This window comes from Xiphophorus hellerii, chromosome 11, assembly GCF_003331165.1.
Source record: "Xiphophorus hellerii strain 12219 chromosome 11, Xiphophorus_hellerii-4.1, whole genome shotgun sequence".
In the NCBI taxonomy this organism is placed as follows: domain Eukaryota; kingdom Metazoa; phylum Chordata; class Actinopteri; order Cyprinodontiformes; family Poeciliidae; genus Xiphophorus; species Xiphophorus hellerii.
In genome coordinates, this window is record NC_045682.1 from 12891133 (window position 1) to 12910777 (window position 19645).

Below are 19645 nucleotides of genomic sequence, written 5' to 3' on the forward strand. Positions count from 1 at the left end.
CTGCTGTTGTCTGAGTGAACAAGACAGCATGTTTCTGGCTTTATAACTTTCACATGTTGAAAAATCAAACACAGATATGGAACTGATTCAAACCTTGTCGAGAGATCCACAGCTGGAAGTAAGCCAGCTTTCCCACATGAATAGTATACATATACTCTATATATATATATATATATTTACAGCGGTTTCCCAGAGATCATAATCCAATCAGGTTGCTGTCAAATTGTCAGGGACACCTAAAAAATGAAGAGCAGCTGACATCTGTTTGATAACTTGAGAGGTAACAAAGCTCCATGCCGCTCTTGTTTTCATTTGCATTGACTCATGGCTTTCAATTGAAACTGCGCTGCGATGTGGCAGAGAGCAAGTTTCCAAGAACAAGACATGTTCCAGGAAGTCCCTGTGTGTGGAGCCAAGAGTTAATGGAAACCCTTTGACTCACCGGGAGACTCAGTGGAGGAGGTGATACAAGTCTTCTCTTCATCATCCTGGCCTGAGATGATTGTGATCTCATTGTAAATTCACTACAATTAAAAAAGCAATAACAACATAATAAAAAAAATAGGTTACATTAATCAAATAGGAAGGCTCAAGTTGACCCAGAACTGTAAATCACAAATGACTTTCTGGTTTTGTAACAAGACAAATTCCCTCCAAAAATACATGGAAAAGGATAACAAATTGACAGGAAATGCTTACATCAACTAAAATAGTAAAAGAACTTGAATGTGTGAAGCTTTAAAATGTTCTTTGATATATGTTCTTTTAATTATGTATCTATTTTTTGCATGAAAAACAGGCTTAAATTTAATAACACTACTACTACTACTACTAATAATAATAATAATAATAATAATGCAAACAGTCACAACTTTGCCATGGATGTAGGATTTTATGTAATCCATCAAAATTGTATTCAAATAAACAAAAACTGCATTTTCCATTCTTGCATTTAACAAATGCACCAGTGCTTTAGTACTTACATTATCCTGTACATTTTTAAATAGTTTTTAGACTATTTGGGGGCTGGTAAATGATGAATTCTTCATAGTTCTGTGGAATAAAATGTACAGCAGTACCAAAAACGTTTATCAACTCAACACGCTGCAAAATGTTGCTAAATGAAGTTGTGTTTGCTTCCATTTGTAAATTAGAGGGACCCTAAATATTTATTCTGCATTATTCAGAGTTTTGTCTTGTACTAATGACACACTGTTTCTTATCTTGTCATGTACAGTAGGTTAGCATACTGAATTTATTTGACTACTTGGTGACACTCATAGGTTATTTATGGGGCACTGAACTTTCTTTCCCAACCAGTAAGGTGAATACAGAATATGGAGAGTGATGATAAGGAAATATGTGCTTCCCTGACATAATTACTGCTGTCATGCTACAGGACTTATCGTTCACAAAATGTGTTTTGTTTAGTAACCTGCATTACTATGTAGATTTACAAACTTAAAAAGAAAAGACATCAGATTTGATTCTTCCTCAGTGATGTCAATGAGGGATACGCAGTGATGTGAAAAGGGTTTACTCCTTAAAAATTTATTCATTTTGCTTTCCTTAATATTAGACATGACCTGAGTTGATATTAAAAGCAATTTTCAAAAGATTATTCAATTTATTAACTAACCCTATGTGGAACAAAGGAGTTGTTCTGTTTAGTTAAATCAAGAATTAACTTGGAGTGAGTCTTTTTTTTTCAACCAATTCATCAGGCTATGATTTTAAAGCACTGCTATACTTTGTGTTTTGTCAGTGTGACTTGTATATGAATGATGGTAGGTCCATGCAGAAGATAAGAGAGCTGGAATGCTATGTCAGCACTGGCTTTAGTGTGGTTATTCTCCGTTTTGTCAGCTCAGCTTTTTATGCTTTTGTGCAAGCTACAACTTTTTGTTCTGCACGTTGTTGCCACATTTAAGCTTCAAAGGTTTTTATGCGTCCTCTAAAGTCACTTTTAGAGGCTTAAATAAAAACAAATACACATTTCCACATTTCAGTGTGAATTCCCTCAGGTTTAATAGATTTGCCGTTGCTAGGATTTCATAACTTTCATCTTAACAACAGCAGTTACAGTGTTAATTTGACTTCTGCCATTTTCCAGATGTTTCACAGTCACCATTAATTTACCCCCTTCACAAACAAATGCCTGTGGACTATTAAAGGGAGGGTGTGCAGACTCAACATCTCTTTCATCATATGAGAAATCATCTTCGTCCTACGGCCTCCTTTTCAACATCATGTTAAAGTTTTCAATAAACAACAATTAAATATACTGAAAATGTTTTAGCTGCTTTCACTGCCATGACATTACCTCATCGTATGGATTACATCAAACAGACATCTGCAAAATGATGTCGACTCCTATTTGTTACAACAAAGACCAAGGAATGGGTAGAACAATTTTACTGCAGGCAGCTTATAAAATGCAAAACGTTCTTTTATTCACATCATTGCGTTTGCTCAATTCTGCCACTCTGACCCCATTCTATTTGGAAAGATTTTTTTGTTCTTGGCAATGTTTGCCACACAGATATGTCTTTTTAGTTCAGAAGTTGAAATTAGTTCGCTGTGAACAAACTGTAAACAGGTTAATATCATGGGTTCCTCCTTTTACTTTAAATTCTTCTTAATCTTTACAGATACCATACATACTATTTTCTACAGAAATTCCTGGATAAACATCAGTGATATCTTACCATGACATGTTGTCATGTCCTGTGTAAGCATTTGACAAACATAAACTTTAATGGGTTTTTTTTTCTGATTTAACAGGCCAAAACAGTTTTTTACATTATTTGGGATGTGGGAAAAAAATGACAAATGGGCTTCACATGAAAAAAGATTGTAAAAGATCTGGAGAATGTAATTGCTTCCTATTATTCTTTGAATGCTTTTTTTTTTATGGAAGCTGCATGTTTTTAAGATAATCCTGTTGGAAGATGAACCTCTACTCAGTCTGGAGTCCTTTGCAGCGTCCAGTAGGTCACAGATTGTCTTGTATTTAGATTATTCCAACTTCTCATAAACTCTAAATAGCTTACTTGTCCTTCCTCATGAGAAGCATCCCCGTGTCATGATGCTGCTACTACCATTTTTCTCAGGGTGATATGCAGTGTTGCTTTGCTGCCACACATATTATGTTTTACACTTTGGACAGAAAGTTGTTACCTCATCAGAATCTCTTCTTTCACATTTTGGCTGTGTCGCCCACCTATTTAGATGGGAATTCATTTGAGATTTCTTAAGCATCAGTTTTTTGCTGCTCCTGTCCGTCAGATTTGAGGAGTGCATAACTAATAGCTGACCTTTAGACAGATTGGTCTGGTGCTTCACCTCCAGAGTTAAACCAAACATTAATCAGGAGTTTTAAAGTGAATTTGTGTAAGTACAAATTCACACCCCACTTTCTGATTTATATTTGTAAACAAATTTGAAAGCCAAGTTTCATTTTTGTTCTGCTTTCAAGAGTCCTGAACGCATTTGGAAGAGACCGTTAATATTCTGTTCGTCTCTCTAAAATGCATGGTACAATCTTTACAGTGGAAGCGTAAACCTTTATTACATGCTCGAAAATAAGATTCTCACCAAATGTTTGTAAATTCAATAAAATAAAGATCTTAAATGATCCACTTTTGCTTCACTGGATCACCCTCCAAAGATCTAGTTTAAAACAGGAAGTGCTCTTAAAAATGTTGTAATGCATCATGTGAAGCCTGGAGCTGTTCCTAACAAGAACAACCTCTTGAAAAGACACGATTGTGAGCACAAGTTTGGATTTTTCCTGCAGGGTTTCACTGAAGCCGGTAATTTTGATGACAGGTGGCCTTCAAATGCCTTCTTTGAGGTTTAGCTTGTAAACCTTTTTAGTGTGAAGAAAGTGCGCACAGAGGGTGGGCAAACCTCTTTACGAGTAGAGCATATTGCATAATGTCACATTTGCAGAGGCGCCTCTCTTCCCTAGTGTCCGTTCACACGTGGATGAGAGGCTTCAGACAGTAATGTTTCAAATCATCGCCCTGAGACAGCTGTTGTGTTGCCCCACAAAATCAAGAACAGGTTAAGAGAACAAAATGTTCAGTCCTGAATAGCTGTGCTTTCCTATAGAGAAGAAAGGTCAAAATGTTCAAATCTCAAACAATAGTGCCTGACAAAAAAAAAACAATATACTACGCCTATTGATGTAACACTGACACCGACTTTAAATATTCCTTCGAAGCAGCAACAGCATTTTCATCTCATACTAGCCCATATTTTTTTGTTTTTTTCCCCTGCTTTGTTATTTTATTGCTGACACTATGAAAAAAACTGTGGACTTATCTTCACTATTACACTGCTCGTGTCTCCGTTTCACCACAGGACAAACGCCGCAGTAAATACAGTCCTATCATAGTGAATGAGAGCGTTTACACTGCCTCAACATGTCTTCTGTAAAAATTAGACCCAACCCCAATTTTACCTGACGCCAAAGTGCAGAGTCAATCATCACAGACCGCACCGCTCCAATAGGAAAATGCACGAACACAACATCCAGCATTATCTCCAAAATAATTTTACACGACAGACGACATTTGGTGAAAAAGTATTAGCTATATTAATGAATAGAGTATCAGAGCAGAGATGCACGCAGTGTAAATCTGGGGTTAGCCTCAAAATTGGAAGAAGCACACCTTACAGCAGGTGTAAAACTCAAATCCGTCCCTCCAGAAGTTTTTATGTGGCTCTCTAGACTCTAGGGACGCATAAACTGAACCTTTAGGATAGCAGTTGTGAACTTAAACCAAAGCAATTTTTATCTGTATACTGCCAAATTACATCAATGTGGAATATAGTATCATATATATTATCTTCATTTCATAACACTTATTATCAAATGAAGAGACAGCTGTTTATTACAATTTTAACAGTTTGTTAATGGGTTTTAGAAATACATTCTGGCACAACCGGCCCTTTGAGGACATTCATGATTTGGATATGAATATGAGTGACAGCCTTGCCTTGCAGGTCCCTCCATCTTGCGCTCTGCGTCCGTCTACATCTCCTCCGCCACAGCGGAGTCAGCTGGCAACTCAAGAAATTGACAGTTGTCCTGTAAGGTCACATAGTTTCTCCTCCATTAGCATAGCTGCAGCATACTAGTGTAACGGGTACCAGGGTTCTGGACCCGTCAGCAGCAGATGAAGCTGAAAAACAGCTGAGCCGCAGTCTGTGTTACTCCAATTTCTCTCAGCTTATTTATTGAACAAACCAGCTCATTTAACTGTCAATACAGCCCAATTTATAGCTCAGTAATTTACTGTACATGTTAGACATATTCCATCATTGACATAAACATCAACATTAGCTTTCCTTAAACCAGAAATAATCCCATAACATCATATTTTGTCACAATTCCCTCAGGTAACATGTACCTTCAATTCACTGCACTTAATATGCATATTTAATCACACACAGTGACATATTTAATGAGCATGTATCTAAAGTTATTGTAAACTGGCATAATTATATTAGAATCCAACTACTTTAATTAAGTGAATGTATCACATCACAATTTAACCTTTCACCAGTGTTTAGAACACAAATAAACCCTGGAGCCTGATAATAACATATTACTCTCATACCATAGAATATATATATATCCTAACTTCCTTTATAAGCGGTTACTGTTAGCAGTTGCACCTACAGTATATATCCCGTTACTATCTGCCGCTACAGTGTGCTAACCAACTAGCATCACGGCATGTTAGCTACTTCCTCTAGCCGCTGCTGGCTCCGAAACACAACAAAACTCTTTCAATATCTTTCACACTTTGACGCATTTCCTTAAGCATTTCTCGAACAGTACCAAATAATCAAAAAGTACTTTATTAAAACGAACTTGAAGGTTATTCTCACCTGAAAAACAGCATGTAAATGAGCACACGGGAGACGCAGCCTGCGTTACTCCAATTTCTCTCAGCTTATGAGATACAGGCAGCTCAGAGTCTCCATGCGCAACCTACTGGTGAAACACCATTCCTACACCCATCGTCATTAACCCCATAAACATTTAAAGAAATTCATGCTCCTTTTTTTCTATTGTGAGCACACACCCGTGGGCATCACACTAGCAATCTTCAGCTTGAATGCTGGTACGCGCTGAATGGGAGAAAGGGTGTGAGCAGTGTGTACACTAGCGAGATTGACACCACTAAGACCTTCCTTCTGGCTCAGATTGGTTGTTTCCGACCTGAGCGATGTGTTTCTGCAAATGGCAGCAGGACCACTACGAGGAGCTTGATTATTTCACAATTATGTGTTTCATATTCTGCCATGAAGAAGCAGTGAGATTTTTAACAAATATGCCCCCCAGAAAGAAAACATTTTCATAAGTTACTTATTGTGTCTTTAAGAGACATATCCACAGTTCCTAACATCTACTTATAATGTTTAGCCATAATAATTGTCTCGTCCCTGGAATCAGATCCGTGTCTCCTGTTAGTGTTTGTCCAAAACTTGACCTAAGCTGAACCTAAACAAAGAGCCATTACCTGCTAACAATCTCAGTGATGTTTGTCCGGTTTCCTAATGTGAGGGAACACATTTTTGTGTCGTTAGCTAAGCTTATGCCTGACATCTGGACAGCTTTGTGGAAGCCAGTAGTTAGTTTGGGATGTTTTCTTTTTGCTCCATCTAAAGAAACTGAGTTTATAGCTCACAGTTGTAAAAAGTAACAGAAACCTTGTAAATTGGTCTGCAGGGTTATGCATGGTTGGTAAACATATGCTAACTCATACTGTACTTTGACTTCACAGGGAAACATATTTCCACAAACTTTTAAAGTTTGTATATTTTTAAATCTTGAGATATTTTTTAAAGTCAAATTCAAACCTGGGTTCCTAGAAAAATTTTAATTTGCAGAATTTCACCATCAATGAGACACATTTTGAATATAATATGTTTACTCAATCGAAGTACCAAGTAAATATTTGCAGATACATCTTGAGCAAGAACTAACACAGACAGCCAGAAGGGAGAAAGGCTCAGACAGATCCAAGTTGTAGGGATAAGAACGCCAACTCTTTCTTCTATAAAGTTACCCACTTCAGCCTCGCAAAAAATAAATAAATAAATAAAGGTTTAGCACAATTTTATTTTCCTACTTGTTAATGTTCAAATAATTCTTTTCAGTTGTGGTTTCTTGTTGTTTTTTTGTAGTGAAACTCACTGAAGTTATTACTGTCACCTACAGCTGGCTTCCCAGCACACATAAAAAGGCCATCTGTTCTTTTTTTTTTTTTTTTTACGATGAGGCATTATGAGGACGGCACTTAAATATATTAACCGCCATCGATGCCTCTTCTTAATTATCCTGTGCCATCCATTTCACAAATTGCTGCATCCTAAACCCACTGAGGAGCATTATAGGAGATCCTTCCTCCCTGCAGCTGTTAGTCTTTCTAACCGTCACCGCTCCAAACAAACTCAATAAGTGTTTACATCCATGTATCTTTGCAACTTCACTGTTGTCTTTGTGTGAGTCTATTGACTGTGATTGCCTGTCACTGTCCTGCTGTTATGCAGGAAATTCCCCATTGTGGGAAAATAAATGACATTTCTATTCTATTCTATCCTATCTCAGCACCAAGTTCAATGTTTTCCAAAATTTATTTCTTTTGGTGAACGAAATCACCCCAGTGACCATAGAGGTAAACATTTTATAAATTATTTTGTTAAATAGTTTCTGGGAAAACGAAAAACCAAAAATTTTTGTTAAAATTTTGATATGAAAATGTTGGGGTAACCGTAGCCTGTGTTATGCTGGCAACATATAAATAATAAAAGCTGGAGGAAATATCTCGGTGATACTGATTATCGATAATGAAGTAATAAGTTTAGCGCTATCTCACATCTGACCCATGAAATGTGATCCTCAGATATGTGGCATTTTAAATCATTGACTTAGTGAAAAACATTTATGCGCATTTACAAAATAAAAAATTGCTGGACCTTGTCATAATCTATTAAATATGAATGTGTTGCTGTTCTTGTGCGAAAATATAATCAAGGGAAGATTTCTTTTTTTCAGTTCTGTTCCGCTACCACTGATACAGCCATCTTGTTTTGTCGGATTGGTAAAGCGTTTCATGCATATCCACCATTCTAATACACGACTATTTTCTTAACAAAAAAGGTAAAATCACAAACAGTTGCATCATTTCTGCAAAACGTCTCAAAGAGTGGAAGGAATGAAATTCCCAAGCAAATAACAAAGAAAATATCTGAAACCACCAGAGGACCTTAGCAACCCAAATGAACTGTGAAGTAGTTTAACATTCACAAATTTTCTGTTATGGATTTTAGAATATGACTAACCAGAAATAAGGAATCTTCCACCACTTTCCTGCTGCTGATCTTTTGAAGATTTTACAAGGACTGTTTGTACCCATGAAGCTGAGAAAATTAGGAGAGCATATTACGACTATAAAAGCAGTGATTAAGACAATTTGTAAAGTACAAGCATCTGCTCTGTAGCCTGTTGTGCTAGTGAGTTAGACAATGTGCTTTGGCCTAGAGGTGCTGCTTAATACTCTTGACTGATTGTTTAAATAATTGATTGATTCTTAAATTGCATTCTAGCTTTAATGATTCTGAAACATGTAGAATTGACTTGACCAGACTTTAGCAGGCGTTTGCAGGAACAGTACCAGGGGTCCCAACAAAGTCTGTTTTGATTTTTTCCTTCCTTCTTATATGATTTTAAATATTACTAACATGGTATTCCATACAATTGTATACATTAGTAAAAGTTGCAATGATGTATCACAGTGAGGCGGATTATTTTTGTTGCATTTCTGGATATATGGCTATAATTTGAGTAGAGATGCACAATATATTGGCACTAACATTGGTATCGGCTGATATTAGTCATTTTTAACATATTGATATAGGTGACTCAGTTTTACGGTGACTCGGAGGCCCCGGGGAAGACCCAGGACACGCTGGAGGGACTATGTCTCTCGGCTGGCCTGGGAAGGCCTTGGGATTCCCCCGGAAGAGCTGGAAGAAGTGGCCGGGGAGAGGGAAGTCTGGGCCTCCCTTCTGAAGCTGCTACCCCAGCGACCCGACCCCGGATAAGCGGAAGAAGATGGATGGATGGATGGAGATTTATTTATTTCCCAATAAATAAAACTGGGCCAATATGAACAATCAATATTTGTTTTGTATCTGTTTCTACCTGTTTTTCTCCCAAAGGTGTCAAAACGATAGTGAAATATATATAATATTGGTAAATATCGGTTATCAGCCATAACAGCGAAATTAATAACACATATCAATATCTGCCCAATTTTTTCGTATTGTTGCATTCCTAAATTTGAATATTCATTTTTAAACATTGAGTTATTTTAAACCAGTGCCACAGGCTCAAACTTAACCTGCTGTGAGCTATCTGTCCATTACTGATTGTCTTATTGTTGCAGGGTTGAGGGAGGACAGAGTCTTCATCTGAGCAAACAGTGATGTCACTAACACAAACCTAAGGTTTTACTCCATATGTTCAAAGCTTTGACTTTGAAGCCTGTGGTTTGCCATATTTTCCCTGGCTTTTTAAATAAATATTCAAATTTATTTGCCCAAAAGTCATAAAAAGAAACATTTAGCAATCCACATCAAATAGTTGTGATCTGGATTTAATCAAACTTTTCTTCATTTTGCATAACTAAATGTAATCTGATTTAGAAAGTCGAATCCTGGGCTCTTTGGCTCCACAAAGTTCCAGTTCTTTCAAAAATCTGGAGGGGATTTCTGACAGCTCATTTAAGTTGGAGACACAGATCAGTGCAATTTTTAAACCAGTTTTTGCCAAAGTGAAACCTAATCTGCTCCTAAAGGACATGGACGAAGTAGTCCAATAATTTATCCAATTTACACTAGACTTTTGCAATACGCTGTTTGTTCATCTAGAAGAGTTTTCTTTGTCCTTTTGACATTGTTTGGAATGCAATTGCTCCTTTTAAAAGGGCATAAACTCTGATGCTTTATCTTGTTTACTGGCTCCCTGTCTGTTTTTTTAAGGTTTTATTGGCTCTAGGAGCCTTTATTTGAGTGTGATTAGACTGGAAAGTGGGTAATGAGAGGGGGAGACATGCAGCAAAGGTCATCTGGGCAGGACTTGAACCTAAACAGCCACGTTGAGGACTGACGCCTCCATATTTGTGTTATGCTTTACCCTCGCCACCACAGCACATTGAACTTGTTGTTTTTTTAGTTTGATTTCTTGCTGTTATTTGAAGCACTGAGAAATAAAACATGCAACTGACCAAACTTTCACAGCAGCTTCTCTGATTCCGTGGTTTTGCTTTTCTAATTCACATTGCTTAGACAGGAGAAAGGTTTTAATCCCTGCTGCAGAGTTATATCCTCTCAGCAGCTTTTCATCAAACAGATTAATGCCTTATTAGGTCATATATGTTACATTTTGCTAAATTTTTTTTGTCAAATAGTCAATCAACTAAAAATTGCAATCAGATTAGTCATGCTCTAATAATATATATATATATTATCAAACCAAACATCTCAGTTTTCCAGGTTTTCCTATTTTTATCTTCCTATTTTTTATTTCCTAGGTTTTAAAGTAGTCATTTTGTTTCAAATGTAATTTATATATGTTAACTATAAACTGGTTGTGCTTCGTTGGAAGGATAACTCACATTTGCAATAAGTGGGCTACATACTAATTTGGTTTTATCCATCGCTGTGTTTTTTTTAAGAGAAATTTGCAGCTGAGCACACCAGTCTGATGCCCCTCACTCATTTTCATTTGCGTTTATGACTCTGCATTTATGAATGGAGTAAAAGACCAATAATCTGAATTATGTAATAATAACATGCTAAAGTTTTTAGATTAATCGCATGCGTTAACGTGAAAGTCTTGATTTTCCTCTACATGTTTTATGATTTCATACTTCTTGACCAGACTTCACTTTAAGATCAACCAAACCTTTGTTGCTTTTAATTTCACCAGCCACTATATTAGAGCCACCTGTCCAATGATAGCATTATAGTAGAAAACACAGAAGACACCACAAATACTAATCACATGGCACAGACTCAATCCATTTGGGCAGACAGGCTGAATGTGATTAGAAGTTTAAGTAGACGTCCAGAATATGAAAAAAGGGGATTTTCCTGAATTTGAACAGGGAATGTTAATGTCATATGAGCTGATCTACTGCAGGTTTTCCACACATAACCGTCTCTCATGTTCACACAAAATGGTCAGATGACAAAAAGGCAGCACCAGGTCCAAAAAGCACTTATTAGAACCAGCTGTAAGCAGAACGCCTTCCCTAAAGGCACAAAATGTTTAACTTTTTGCAGCAGAAGACCACACTTTCATAATAATAATAAAAAAAAGAGTTTTACGTCACACAGGTTCACAACAATTAATAACAGATTGAAAAAGACATGATGTGTCTGGAAAAGCTTTTCTAGTCCAATGAATCTGGATTTTAGCTGTAACATTCAGATGGTAGAGTCAGATTTTGGCATAAATGAGATGGAAAGCATGAATCTGCCCCACCTCGTATCAATGCACGATATGTATAATTTTCTTCGTTGTTGCAACTCACTTTGTGTCAGTCAGTTGCAAAAATATTAGCAGCATGCAGTGTGACAGTAGTGACCACACAAATTGATGGTACAGTGACTAAAAAAGGGAAAACACATTAATTTAAACCATATTTATTGTGTTCTGTGTTAAGCTTAAGTTGTTAGGCTTTAAAACATTTTGTGCCCCATCAGATGAAGTTAGACTGACACATGGAAGCAGTTCACAGACGCTGGGTATTTTGGCCTCCTTTCTTAATCTACCACTTGAGTCAAACATAAAAGAAATATTTGCACTGCGGTTTCATAAGTCATTCAGTTAAAGTGTTAATCTGATCACCAAAGAAATTGGCGGTGAAGCAGAGTATTTTTATTTTTAAAAAATTTTTTTTTAGGGGGATGGGGGAGATTAAAAGATCTTAGACATATTGGCTGGACACATTTTACTGATTAAATCATTTTAATCAGAGATTTTACATGAATCATTAATTGTGAACATGTCTAACAGTTGAACTTAAGGCCTAAATGATGTATTCATACAAAGACATTCTGGGGAAACGCTGACTTGACTTTAAGGTAAAGCTTCAACTTAAAATGTTTGTTTGAGAAATAATTATTAAACCTTGATCAAATTTTAAACAATGTGATGCAACCATATGGATAATGGTTGTATTATAAAGCAAGATTATATTTGATTGAACTAGCATGACAAATATACATAAAAACAAAATTATCCATCTGCAAAAACAACAGAAAATCTTTATGACAGCTAAAGACGTAAGAGAAAAAAAATGCATAAACCCAGAAATGATCATCCGGAGTCAAAAACAACTTTCTTTTGAATCAAAAGACAAAACAAATACTTAATTTCAATTTATGTATTCACCAGAGTTGAATGCCATGCTTGCGGTCTTTTCACAACATCACTAGTGTCTCAAACACTTAAATGCTGGATGTTAATACTTGGTATAAAGTCCTTTATCCAACGGCACTCAGTGTTCTCTTATTTCATTTCAGAAGGCTGGAACATACAGAAAAAATCTTTGAACAATCCTCTTTGCACAGTTTCTTCCATCCAAAGTCCTGACTCTCTTATTCTTTCTTCTTTTTAGTTCACACACACACACACACAGTCACGTATAGTTTTTAGGTCTTGGGACTGACAAAGACTGGAAAAAGATTGCTTTTGTCTTGTTGACTATTTGTATCTTCACTAATCAACACAGTGGGATACCAACTCATCCTTAACTGTGAAAGAAAAGAAAAAAATCTGTTGAAGTTGCAACTCACAGTTAAGTTGCTTTTGATTTTGTGTCCCTCATGCAACCCCCATTGTAATGCCACCCTGGGTAACTGCCTGTATGACCCATAAAAAACACAATGATGATCCAGAAACAGACCCACAGCATCACACATCCTGCACCAAAGTGGGCATGAACTACTTTTCCACATGTCCATACTTTGTTTCACAGTAAATTCACCTGGAGTCTTGTAAACAAAGTATTTATGCAGTTGTAGTGCACATATATGACATGCACTTAAACTTGTAGCATTAAAAATGAAACCACAATACAAAGAAAAAAATACTCCAACTTTATGGGAAACACCATAGATAAAAACACATGAAAGAAAGAATAAGAAGCAAGAAAAAGAGCACAGTTTAGTATTTATCAAACTTTTCAAGTATTCACAATGTGGCTAAACTTGCAGATTAAGCAAAGTAAATCTACAAATGAGATTATTTCTTCCTTTTGATCTATTGTCTGAAAGCATTTCTTGTGTGTTCTGTCTTTATATCACTGCATATTTACATTTCATTAGCCTCTGCAGTAATACCTGCTGCACCATGACTCCACAGCGATTGTATACGATAGACTTTATGACCATATTATATTCATCAGACAACTATAATGTGCATTGAGCATCAAATGGCTACATTTCTCTGTGTGTCCCAGATGTTTATCACATATGAAGACTGTTTCTCTCTGTGTCTTTAGTCAGGCTCTGCAGCAGAGATCTCTGAAAGGTCACATCGCTGGACTCAGGGATCAGAAACTCCAGCAGCAGGTCACAGATGCTGTAGATCAAATGCCTGCAGACAAGAACACAAACAATCACTGATAAATGTGAAGAGCCTCTAGGAAACGTAAATACATGAATCAGACCTTCATTTACACATTTTGTTCAATTCCTCTGTGTTGATTATTAGATTAGCAGAATCATGGTGCTTTCTGAAATGACTTACTTGTTTATCTGATAGTCCTGTAAAGACTCCAGCATGGTCTCCAAGCTCAGTCTGTACTTCTCGCTTCCCAACATATCAGCTATTAACTCTATCAAGGCATAAAAAGAAAAACTCAGTTCACATTGAGACACCATTCAAATCACAACAGCTAAATTTAAACCCTGCAGCTGCTACAGACCAGGAAGCAGCTGCATTAGGCAGTTCAGACATTGCTCCTTAGTTTCCTTTTTTTCAGCAACACTTCGTTCAGGCCGAGGTTGAGCAGGCAGCGTCCCACCTGGCCACACAGCTTCTTGCAAGACCTGGAGGTAAATCACCCAGCAGGGGGCGCTGGTTAGGTGGGCAGCGCCTATGTCCAGCCATCTGGAATGGAAATGGGATAGTTTAGATCTTCTTTATATTAAGTGTGGGCATTTTTGGTCAATTTATCAGTCAAACTCTGATATAAACAAGCAAAAATCTGTAATCGTGATGAATTGTTGCCAAAATAAAAAGAAAGCCACACCCAAATATAAAGATTAAGACTGGAGAATCCTGGTACGTCTATGTACTGCGTGTTTAAAGTCTCTGATAAACATTATGGACACAACTAAAACAGTTTTCAAAAACAACTTTTGCAGCTTCCCACATCTAGATTTGCAGATAAGAAAAACAACAACAACAAAAAATGCTTGAAAATGCATCTGTTGCCATTTATTTGTGTGTGTGTGTGTGTGTGTGTAGTGGTGTTTGCATTTACTATGCAAAATCAGATGAAAAAAATAAATAAATAAAAAAGAAACTACCTTTCAATGAAGGTGCCAAAGAGAAGTCTGATGGCCTTCTGGATGTTCTCTGTGCAGAGCCAGCTCCAATGATCCTTCATCAGCAGGCACAAAATGTTCAAAGCAACATCTGCCACAGCTGTGTCTGCGGTGGACACGAACACGCGCTGGATAAATCATGTCAACACAGCGACTTAAAACGTTTGATATTAAAGGTTCGGATGCTACAAAGCAACTAGGTCAGGTTTGGCCACACGCTGGAGTTCTAGCGCACCCTATTGGAGAAACTAAGTCACTGCAGGTTACTGCTGCGCTACAGTACAGATAAAACTACAGAGTCGTGCAAAAGTATTCATTGTCGTTTTTCACATTTTTTTTTTTTTTTGTCAAATTCCAAACACTTTGACTTATTTTATTGGAATGTTATATGATAGTGAAACATCATTTTATACTGGAAGAAAATAATTGTAACTATTTCTTGAATAAAAATTTGTAAAGTGTGGCATGCTTTTAAATAGAGTTTGCATGATGTCATTACTCCTGAATAACTCCTGTCTTCAGAAGTAACCTAATTAATTCAATTAAATTCAGTTTATTTGTATTGCGCCAATTCACAACAAATATCATCCCGAGGCACTTTGCAAAAATAATTTAAAAAACCATGAGCAGAGTTCATGTTCTTAAGGGTTTTATGCTCTTTTTTTTGCAAAATAGCCCGAGCTCAGTATGATTAAATGGAGAACACTTTTCAACATAAAATTTACAGTCCTGCAACAGAAGGAATTGGATTCAGGCCTGGACTTTGACTGGGTCATCCTACAACATGAATATAAACTAATTCCCTGTGGATCTTTAGTGGAAGTGTACCTCCCAGCAGCACAGTAAAGTATTTTCCCACAGCTCTATTCAGCTTCATGAATCTTCTACTCTGATTGGCTTCAATTGTTTTCCTGTAGCATGATGTGTTCACAGTGATCGAGTAAAGTTAGTTTTCCACCACTTTCTGGCTTAAAAATGCCAAAAGGTGTACTCGTTTCACCAGAGAACATTCTTGTACATGTTTGCTGTGTTTTCCAGCAAACTTTAGACGTACTTTTCATGGTTTACTTCAACAAAGGCTTATTGGAGGAGCACACATCTGAATATTTTTGCAGGGCACTGTATCATTATCCCAACCTGTCCCATGAGTTTTCCCTGATATCTTCTTGTCTTTAGCTTTCAGCTCGTGGCTCGGCTTGACTGTTTCTGTCATGTTTGGCCCACCAATAAGTCTTTCCTGCTCTCTGACGAAGTTCTCCAAGCCACACAGTGACATGCCATTGAGCACCTGAACAGTCACAACAAATGGATTGATTGGAAGGAATATGTCTGTTTTCTGCTTGGAGCACGCATTTTACAAATGTGTTCAGTGTGTTATCTCACAGAGCTGCCTTCACTGAAGCAGTATGTCACTTTAGGATGGAGATCTGGAATATGGAGCGACTGAGAAACTTTACTTGGGAAAAGCCTCCTGAGGCATGACATAAAGAAGCAAACAGAATAACGTTTTATTTATGCTTTTTAAAGCATTACTGCACAGAGCGCTAAACAAACAGGGCTGTCACCTGTACTTTCTGTAGTCCATTGTTCTTCCGTCAGTATCACCCTCAATGTCCTCGGTTGGACTGAAAAGCTCAGGATGAGGGAATGCTGTCCTCAGAGTATCTAAAGCATTTTCCATCATCTTCGGTTGCAAGTTTTAGAAGTTAAACAGTACAAGAGATAATCAAGGTGAAACATGAAACTATAAATCTGATTCCTTCAGTCTGATTTTAGCTACCTTATCAATTCTTGACTTTGTTAAGGGCTTTCTTCCAAAATACGTGCAAACATCTGAGTTGATAGCCAGGAACTCCTGCATGTCTTCACTGTTAGCTGTCTCAGGAGTACTGTTTAATTGCTACAAAAACAAGAGCACATAAAATGTATCGCCATACATTTAAGTCCTACATCTTCAGCATACCTTCAGGAAGGTATCCAGCTGGCTTTTACGAGCTTCAACCTTCTCGCCGTCCTGGCTGCCAAAAGGAAGGTCAGGAAATATTTTCTTTGGGCCTTTGACATCTGAAAAGCATTCCATTTACAGATAAGGATGCACTTTCATTGGAATAATAAGATTTACTTGACATGAAAGTAGTTTATCATTCACTTCGGATTAGTTTCTTGAGCTCTGGCTTCTCCTCCAAGCGTGCTTGCAGGTTGAGGAACTCGCTGTATCTGCGGTTAACGGTGTGACAGACTGCCGGTGGTGCAGCACCTGTGCAGTCGCCATCAGCCACCGTCTCAAACTGTAAAAAACAAAACATGGGTTTTAGTTTTGATTTGGTCATATAAAGGTAAACTGCATCGTTAACAAATAGACACACACACATCTATACACAAAAGCATTTTGTAAAAAAAAAAAACAAAACAGCTTAGCTTTGATTAGAGTAAGAATTTATTAAACTTTTGATCATGTCAGACAACGATCAAGATAATTTTGTGTCAAGCGTTACACTAGTCTTTTTTGAAATCTTGTACTGATAATGGGAGAGTAAGATTAAGCATGCGGTCTTCTTAAAGATTAAAATGATAGGATAAACAAGATCCAGATCCTTTCAAAGAGCCAAAATACTCCTCTTTGGCTTGGTCACAAACAAATACAATGTGAAGTGGTTTTTAACTCGCAACTACAACAGTGGCACCATTCACAGATCAGAGTTCAATCTCTGAGACAGACTGAACCCACCTCAAGGGTCTCCAGTCATCATCATTGTAGTAATAGTTCAGAAAATAGTATATAAATTTGTCAAACAGTAAGTAAAAGCACCTTGAGAGTGTAGAGTGTGTAGGGATGTGTGCCAGCGCTCCTCTGCTCCTTCACATTGACTGTGCCAGAAATGTGAACGTTCTGGACTCTGAATGGCGTCGTAGTCGGGCCCCTGGACAGATCAAAGCTGTACGAAGTCAGGCAAAGCTTTTTGGGGGGACAAACTGGGGATTTGTCCTGAGCAATGCCAGCTGGCCACTGGGAGTCTTTGGGCTCAACCACCTTCGATCCAAAATTTCTCAGAGGTCGAAAACAACCGCAGGCTTCTTCATCATTTACAGGGAGAAGGTTACAGAGGTTGGTGGTGGGAGCGCAGTCGCAAGCACTTGCTGTCAGGTCATCATCTGAGTCCGAATGGAGAAGTGGGTCTGCAGAAACGGTTTTGGTCTCTGATGACTGTTTATACTGGCCTGATGTGAGTGAGCAGCAGTTCACCTTGGACGGTGTGTTTAAGCCTGGTTGATAGCTGGATGTGCGGCTGGTAGACGCGAGGCTGACCAGCCTGCTTCGAGGCAAGTCTGTCCCAGAGTTCGCACTCTGGCTCTGAGGCTCATCTAAATCAACAGAGGTGTTTTTGGAGCTGAAATCGGTCTGATCGGAGATAGACAGCGACTTGCAAGTAGTCCACGACTCCTCACGTCCATGACATTTATACAGTGCGTCGACAGAGGGGTCATCCACGCTAATATCCTGTGATTCTCTGGTTTTGGTGAATATGTCCACAATGGTCTGATTGAGCCAGTCGGGATCGGAAACCCTGCTTATCAATGGCAACAGCACATTGCAGGTGATGAGCTCTGTCACCATGTAACCCCCGGTCCTAGTTTCCATCTGAGGGTATGGGACGAGAACATGCAACACAAGTTTAACCAACGCTCGGGTGTAGTTGAGCTCAGCGGTAGAGCTGCTCACAGCCGGATGAGGAGACTCGACTTTACTGTAGAGCTGCCACTGGCCACTGCTCTCCTTTTGCGCCGACTGGATCTGCCTCACAGTCATGTAGCTCTGCAGGTGACAGCCATACAGCTCTAAGAGCCGCTGAACCAGAGCTTTCCTGTCCACTCGCCGCGCACGCTCCTTCAGCTCCATCACAGACTCCAGCATTGAGTGACGCACAGCTCGTTCAAACTCTCCTTCCACCTCAGGAAGCAGGGTGCGGTACCACGAAGACACAAAGTCACGTACTGCCTTGTGGACCGCACAGTGGATCTCATGGTTCAGCCTCCACTCGTGCTCAGGGGAACATAGAGGAGGGTTAACTTTCCCCAGGGGTAAAAAATGTTCCAGATGTAGGAAACTGTTAGCATCCAGCGCAGCTCGGGAGCCGAGCCAACCACCAAGAACCACCAGAAGGCTGGTGAAGACGCAGAGCAGCCACACATTCACCAGCAGATGGAACAGGATGAGCCATGCCAGTATGGCGCCGAAACCCAAGAGCCTCCGCTGGCCGAATAACTCCAACAAAGTCCAGTGAGTGGAGCTCTTTGAAGAGGGCATCACAAAAATATGGAAGATGACGTCCTGTGGAAAGCAAAAATACGGTAATTAAAAAAAAAAAAAACATTAAAGGGAAAACTGCAAAGCTGAGGTTTGTAGATAAGTCACTACAGTGAGAAAGATTTTTTTTAAAATTTATTTAAAATACATGATTACACATCATTTTAATTTAGCAATCAGTTGATGTTACACGTTTTCAGTATCACCCAGGTTGATTGATGCCAAATTACAGGAGTGTGTGCCTGTAGAAAAGAGAGCTTCTAAAGCCAGAGCCATGCATTGAGGAATGTAAAGATGCTGTGTGGAAAGGAATAAAAGAGCCTTTATTTAAGGATCAACGGGAATTCTTCGACATTGACATAAGATTCCTCCGGATTAGAGCACAGATCTGTAATTTCTGATGTGGGCTTGGTTAAAATTAAATACTTCTTTGTTCATTGAAGTCTGTGTCAGCAGACTTTTCTCATGTCGACAGGACACCATGAGGACAGTAAAGATAGTCCAAACTAAAATAAATTGCATTCATAAATTTTGTACTGCAGAATATTTTATCTACTTTTTAAAGAAAACTGTAACTTTGATGTACAAAATAGTAAAAAAATAAGTGAAACTGTAAACTCAAGTTTAATTCAAGGTGAAATAATTGAGAAAGTAAATCCAGTATTATAGTTTAAAGCTAAATTTTAAGTTAAA

At 38.1% G+C, this 19645-nt stretch overlaps 1 protein-coding gene across 2 annotated transcripts in view; it reads right to left on the reverse strand.

The window, feature by feature from the left end:
* Positions 1-12039: 12039 nt before the first annotated feature.
* Positions 12040-19645, reverse strand: part of snx19a (sorting nexin 19a) — a 101139-nt gene continuing 93533 nt past the window's right edge. For both annotated transcript variants that reach the window (XM_032576260.1, XM_032576261.1), the window contains 11 exons: positions 17456-18976; positions 16796-16934; positions 16610-16710; positions 16427-16546; positions 16212-16330; positions 16030-16117; positions 15784-15934; positions 14629-14752; positions 14022-14206; positions 13844-13931; positions 12040-13690 (listed from right to left, as the gene is read on the reverse strand). In XM_032576260.1, coding sequence (XP_032432151.1) covers positions 13561-13690; positions 13844-13931; positions 14022-14206; positions 14629-14752; positions 15784-15934; positions 16030-16117; positions 16212-16330; positions 16427-16546; positions 16610-16710; positions 16796-16934; positions 17456-18976 — 2766 coding nt within the window. In that variant the 3' untranslated portion in view covers positions 12040-13560. The remainder of the gene's footprint in view (positions 13691-13843; positions 13932-14021; positions 14207-14628; positions 14753-15783; positions 15935-16029; positions 16118-16211; positions 16331-16426; positions 16547-16609; positions 16711-16795; positions 16935-17455; positions 18977-19645) is intronic.